We start from the raw sequence: 6,594 nt of genomic DNA on the forward strand, positions 1-6,594 counted from the left end.
GTGTGCAGAGCTCAGAGGGAGGAGGGCACCAGCTTCATGCTGGTTCAGAGAGGCCATCTTCAGGGAGACGCTGGAGGAGCCCTGCCCCCTGCTGGTGTTTGCTGGCAACTGGCTCTTTGGGGCGTCAGCCGAATGGACGCCAGAACAATCCAGTCGCAGAGGTACTGAGTTTTAAGCCTAGAGGGTTTTAGAGAGAGATGGAGGAGGAAATTCAGTGCTCTGGTTCTCCTAGGATCTTATCACAGAGCTCCTCCTTGGTTTGGAGGGGACGACCAGAAGGGCCACTCCAGACCCTGCCTCTTGGCCTGGGGACTCAGCAGAGGCAATCGCCCCATCTGCCTGGTGGCGGGGGATTTGGGGCAAGCAGCGTGAGTCCCTGGGGAGGGGAAGCCGCAGCAGTAGCTAGGTCCTGCGGGCCTTCTCCTGCCGCTGCCCTGCCAGCATCCCTAGGTCAGCAGAGGCGGGGTGGGGGTGTGAAACTCAGGGAGGCAGGTGGTGCGGGTGTGGCTGGGATGGCACTGCCTCAGGAAGGGCCTCTGCAGCCCGGCGGGTCTGGAGCCCCGGCCCGAGTGGCAGGTGGGACATCCGGCGAGACAGGCCCGCCCTGACCGCACCCAACCTGCGCCCTGGCAGAGCGAGGACGGCAGCTACACGGGCTTCATCAAGGTGCACCTGAAGCTGCGGCGGCCAGTGACGGTGCCCGCCGGGATCCGGCCCCAGTCCATCTACGACGCCATCAAGGACGTGGACCCGGCGGCCGCCACGGACAAGCGCACTTCCTTCTACCTGCCTCTCGACGCCGTCAAGCAGCTGCACATCAGCAGCAGCACCACGGTCAGCGAGGTCATCCAGGGGCTGCTCAAGAAGTTCATGGTCGTGGACAATCCCCAGAAGTTCGCGCTCTTCAAGCGGATACACAAGGATGGGCAAGGTAGGAGCGAGCGAACTGCCCCCCAGAAACTACCCTTCCCGACTCTGGCTGGGCGAGGCCGGTCACACTTGAGCGGGAGGGGTGGGCTTCTCGTGGCGCCGGAGCCCAGCCTCCCGTGTGGCGTCAGGTCTGCGCACGGACCGCCCACCGTGCCCCTCCCTTCACACGTGGCTGCAGGAAACCCACCCCTGGGCGTTCACTTCCTAATCTGTGGAATGGGACCACTCCCTCGAACGTTTCGGGGGATGACGTGCATGGAAACACGCTTCCCACCCTAGCAGACTCCGAAGGTACCAGTTGTTACCCTTTATTCCTGCCAGGCGCCTTTCGTTAGGTTGAAAGGATGGCTACAAACACCCCTGCATCCCAATCGGTCCCGGCCATCCTGAGCCCCTGCCCGTCTACTCCAAGGCGAGCCCAGCCCCCTCTCTTGGTTTGCAGTGCTCTTTTTTTCTTTTTTGTTTTTTTGAGTTTATTTGTCTTACTGTCATTTTGAACCTAAATCAATTAAGAATTTTCCCTTCCTCTAGGAAGGAAAATAGTTCTCTATTTGTAGACTGAGTAGTTTTTTTAAATTTAATTAATTTATTTTAATTGGAGGCTAATTACTTTACAATATTGTGGTGATTTTTGCCATACATTGATATGAATCAGCCATGGGTACACATGTGTTCCTCATCCTGAACCCCCCTCCCACCTCCCTCCCCATCCCATCCCTCTGGGTCATCCCAGTGCACCAGCCCTGAGCACCCTGTCTCATGCATCGAACCTGGAATGGCGATCTGTCTCACATATGGTAATACACATGTTGCAGTGCTCTTCCAGAAACTCTCCATCGCTGACTGCCCCCTCTACCTGCGCTTACTCGCCGGGCCTGACACGGACGTCCTCAGCTTTGTGCTAAAGGAGAACGAAACTGGAGAGGTGGAGGTAGGTCCGGGCGCCTCCGCCTGTTGTGCAGACCCAGCCCACCGGGCTTGCCTTGCTGGGTAGGCGTGGTCCTCACCCCCCAGTGCAGCTGGAGGCCGCCCTGCAGCTGCTGAGCTGGGGCGAGTGTGGCCCAAGGTCAGCGCTTGTCAGGATTGTTTGTAAGCGCTCTGGGGGAGCAGGTCAGGGCCTGTCTGGCAAGGCCTGTGGAAGGACAGAATTCCATGTGCCTACTTCTGAACAGTCAGGGTGGAGGGGTGCTGAGAACCTCCCTGTGTTCCACCCAGATTTTCGCTCCTGAGGATGTCCCAAGGTCCAGCAAGCTCCAACTCTGGGCTCCCCCAGGCATGGGTACTGTTGACTCAGTTCTCTCTCTAGTTCTTGAAAACAGACCTCACTACCCCAAGGGAAGCATCCAGCCTGTGGTGTGAAGTGGGGTGAAACCCAGCTGGTGCTCCCCGCGTTCTGGGGTACCTGGGATGGCAGTGGGTGCATCTTGCAGTCTGTCACATGGCCTTCAGTGCAGGCCTGGGGTTTGCAGAAGCAGTCTTGGGGGCCACTGTGGAAATTTGGGGGATCTAGGCCTGTCTTTTTCCAGCCTCCACCAGGAAGCTCTGCTCTCCCTCTGTTTGACAGAGTGGGAGGTTTTGTTGGGACAGTATTCCACAGAAACTGTTTGAGTGTTGCTGGCCCCATGGGAACCTCACAGGCCTGGGGTTTAGAGGCCTGGCTTCTCGTTCAAGTTTTGCGGCTGTAAGCTCTGTGATCGTGGTTCCCTCTGTGGACTTGAGCTTTCTCATTTCTCCAATGTGGAGATTAAACCAGATAAACCTTGATGTTCCGTTGTGCTCAACGAGCCTAGGAGTCAAAGTCCCTGACCCCACGGGGATCTCAGTTTCCCGGGTCAGCCAGGAAAAGCCAGACTTGCCTTCTGTCCTAAGAAGCCATGTCCCGCCAGCCAGGCCCAGGCCCGCCAGGCCCTGCAGAGCTGTGCAAGTGACTCATCTCATTATCTGCGCTGCCAGCCGCGGGAGGCGGACACCCTAATTCCACGGCAGATGAGGAAACAGCTGAGAAGGGTGGAGTTCTGTGCTGAGGGTCACACGGCGGAGCCAGGCTGACGCCCAGTCTCCTGAGTCCAAGCCCAGCTCTCCTCCAGATGTCACTCTGAGGGCTGCATGCTGGGGACCCATTGCTGGTCAGCCCCAAAGCAGACAGCTCCAGGAGGTCACCAGGGTCTCAGGCAGCTCCAGCATCACGGTTAGGATCTCAGCTGCTACCGAGAAATTTAAGATTATTGATTCTCCAATGAATAAGGCCGAAGCCAATAAAATACAGCATAAGCCAATCAAAACAGGGCTTATGGTCTACTAATTCTCAGCCAGAAGATGCCAGGATTTGAAATTCTGTTGCTGGTATGGCATGGAGACCTCAAGCTTTGTTCATCACACCTGCCTATTCCGTAGCAAGCGGTGTGAAGGGGGAGCTGAGCTGGCAGGGCCCCTCCGTCACGCGATGTCTAACCTGTCTCCTGTTCTCTCTCTCCCCCAATCTCCCTCTCGCCACCCAGTGGGACGCCTTCTCCATCCCTGAGCTCCAGAATTTCCTAACGATCCTGGAGAAAGAGGAGCAGGACAAGGTCCAGCAAGTGCAGAAGAAGTACAACAAGTTCAGGCAGAAACTGGAGGAGGCCTTGAGAAAATCCCAGGGCAAACCTGCCTAGCCAGTCCGGCCTCCCCTTCTCCCGAAAGCCCACGGATTTAATTTTTATTATTAATTATTATTTTGCAACAGACACTTTCTCAGGACACCTCTGGTGGGTGCATCTGTGCCTGCCCATCAGTTCCAGACGTGGCATGACGCCTCTGGCGGCCACGTGTGCGTGCAGGCGCGGGGCCTCCCCGTCGCCATCTGTGCCTCTGCACATCACCCCAGAGTAGCACGCTCGTGTGCAAGATCGGCCGCCTCGTCTCGCCATCTGCAAGCCTTCCGCAAACCAAATAGCTGCCTCTCCCTACGCCAGCTGGCAAAGCAAAGGGTTTTAGAGATATGTTCTTTCTCTGGCCTTTAGTCTTCAATTCGTTTCTTATTTGCCATCCACAGTTTCTTTATTTATGAGTCCAGAACTGTAGCATATTCCTTTAGCAGTTCTGAGCTAAGCCTCTGAAACAGAACAGTGCTCATAGAAGAATTGTCCTGGGACTTCCCTTGTGATCCGGTGGCTAAGACTCCAAGCTCCCAATGCATGGGGCCCAGGTTCGATCCCCAGTCGGGGAGCTAGATCCCACACGCCTCAACTAAAACATCTCGTGTGCTACAACTAAGACCCTGTGCAGTCAAATAAATAAATATTTAAAAAAGAGAATTTTCCCCCACCATCCTCAGGTGCCCGTTGCTCATGGGTAAGGGATGGTCATAAAGCTACTGGCCCCAGAGGTTTGGGTCAGAAGCACCAAAGCTGAGGTTGCCTGAGAGATTTCCAGAGAAGCTGCAGCTGGCCCTGGCCCTGATGGCCAAAGTCTGTACATGTGTAAACCCAAAGGCATTTATATCTGTGTGCATGTGGTCTTCAGCCACACCTTCGTCAGCTCTGTTTTTAAGTTGCAGTTTTGAATTTAATATTGCCATCATCCTCATTGTTTCCACTAAGGGGAAACCAGCCATTTAACCATTTTTAAAGTCTCCTGCTGAGAGCGGAAATCAGACGGTCGAAGCCAAAACGTGTTGCAGGTAAACGAGTCCAAGCTGTCTTTAGGCCTCCCCAGCTAGCGGCCACGGGCCTGGCTGCCTCGGTTCTCCTCCGGACTCCAGGACCACCTCTCCCCTCCCTCTGGACACTGGGATCTCCAAGTGCTGCCAGAGGAGCTGCCTTGATTACAGAGTGGGGTGCCCTCCAACTCAGCCAACTTGGGACTCCTTCGTGGTCTGAAGCGTTGTCGGCCGTGGGGCTGGCCTCCTGCTGACCTCAGTGCCTTTTTGTTTTTGGAGAGGGTCAGGAACCTGGGCCTTTGCTTGAGGCTCTGCTGCTGGCTTGCTCCTGCCAGGAAGTGGACCACGGCAGTGTGGGACAAGGACAGGGGAGCCTGCCCCCCAAGCATGGGATGCGGGTCACAAAGTTCCTGCCCGCCTAAGGTCCTGGGCCCTGACTTCCTAGAAGTGAGGTCAAACCGCCTGGACAGGGCGGATCAGATTCCCGACTCTACATCTGTACTGACTCCTTGCTTAGGTTCAAACCTAAAACCAGCCAAACAATTCGAGCCAGGAGCCAGGATGGCAGAGACACTCCAGGGCAGAGGGAGAAGGACTGTGAACTTTCAAAGTGAGGGCGGTTTTCCATTCCAGCCTCTAAGAGACCCATTTCTTCGCTGTTCTCTGCCTTCCCAAGTCCTTGGGTCGATTCAAGCCCGTGCTTCTTTGTGTAGCCTCACGAGTCTCTTCCCCGAGTCCACCTGGCCCCTGATCCTAGAAGGAATACAGCACCTTCATCGTGCACACTTCGTGTTCTTCAGAGCTGCAAAAACAGGATGAGCTAAGCAGCTCAAATAGATGTTTTCCATCATAAAAACCCTAGTTATCTGCCATCTCCTGCTCAGCCTTATCACTTCCCTCCCTTAAAATCCCGTCTCCCTGCTGTGGGCGGGCACAGCACCCTCTCCTCCACGCTGCATGTCTGTAACATGAACAGAAGGCACGCTGCTGCAACCGCTGTGAATGCTGCTGAGACCCCCCCCTCAGATGGGGTGGCCATTTTATTTTTGAGAAGAAAAAGAAGTCATGTACATATATACATAAAGGCATATAGCTATATATAAAGAGATGGGGTGTTTATGAAATAAGAAAACTGGGAAAATTCAGACTTTATCGAAAGCACAGTTAGACCAAGGGACCCGGGCTGGGCTCTGCGCCTCCAAAACAGTAGCGAGTGGGGAGTCCCCCTCCCCTCGCAGGGTCGGCGTGGAGCGCCTTCTGCCGTTGTCTTGCGCAGTGTGTGCTCTGGGGCTGTTTTCTTCTGAAATGTCTGTCTTATATGGGTTTAAAAAAAAAGTAATAAAAGCTTGTTGCAAAAATGATTCAGAGGAGAGATGTGTTCCTTGAACCTCCCCCTCTCGGGGAAATCTGGGAAATTACATGGAAATGGTGGAGCTGGGAGAGGGGTGGGGATGGAGTAACGCACACGCTTCAAGGCCGAGTCAGATTTTCTTTTGCCAATGAACAGAAGGATGAAGGCTCCTGTTCAAACCATCCTGAAAACACCTTCCAGAGGGCTGGAGGTGCTGCCACGGTGACGGGTTCTTCTCCATCCCCAGAGCAGGAAAGCAGAGGGACTCACTACAGAAAGAGCACTTTGCAAAGGCGGGGTGGGGGTTCTCTGGAGCTACGGATGGATGATTAAACACCAGAACAGGCTACTGAGTTAAGCAATGATTCTTCTATTTCTGGCTTTATTTTAAAATCAGATAGGAAGGAGTCTCTGAACGTTGCGATCATCTCACCCAGAGGAAAGGGCTAGATGACTAAGACAGTCCTTTCACCTTAGCTCTGATGTCCATCAAAGGAATATCTCAGTAATAGTGGCGATAACCATATAAGTTATTAAAAAGGAATTCTCACCTGCCTTCCAGTATTGATCACACACAGTGCAATCAACGAGGGCCCTCAGTTCATCCGGCCCACCCCTGCCCTCCCTCTAGGAGAGCACCCCTGTCCAAGAGACATTCTTAAAAGTGTTCAGGGGT

At 54.4% G+C, this 6,594-nt stretch overlaps 1 protein-coding gene across 2 annotated transcripts in view; it reads left to right on the plus strand.

Moving 5' to 3' along the window:
- RASSF5 (Ras association domain family member 5) overlaps positions 1 to 5,928 on the plus strand; it is a 73,505-nt gene extending 67,577 nt beyond the window's left edge. For both annotated transcript variants that reach the window (XM_019976771.2, XM_019976772.2), the window contains 3 exons: positions 634 to 931; positions 1,746 to 1,861; positions 3,429 to 5,928. In XM_019976771.2, the coding sequence (XP_019832330.2) occupies positions 634 to 931; positions 1,746 to 1,861; positions 3,429 to 3,581 (567 nt within the window). In that variant the 3' untranslated portion in view covers positions 3,582 to 5,928. The remainder of the gene's footprint in view (positions 1 to 633; positions 932 to 1,745; positions 1,862 to 3,428) is intronic.
- The last annotated feature ends 666 nt before the right edge of the window (positions 5,929 to 6,594 follow it).

Source organism: Bos indicus, chromosome 16, assembly GCF_029378745.1.
Source record: "Bos indicus isolate NIAB-ARS_2022 breed Sahiwal x Tharparkar chromosome 16, NIAB-ARS_B.indTharparkar_mat_pri_1.0, whole genome shotgun sequence".
Lineage (NCBI taxonomy): Eukaryota > Metazoa > Chordata > Mammalia > Artiodactyla > Bovidae > Bos > Bos indicus.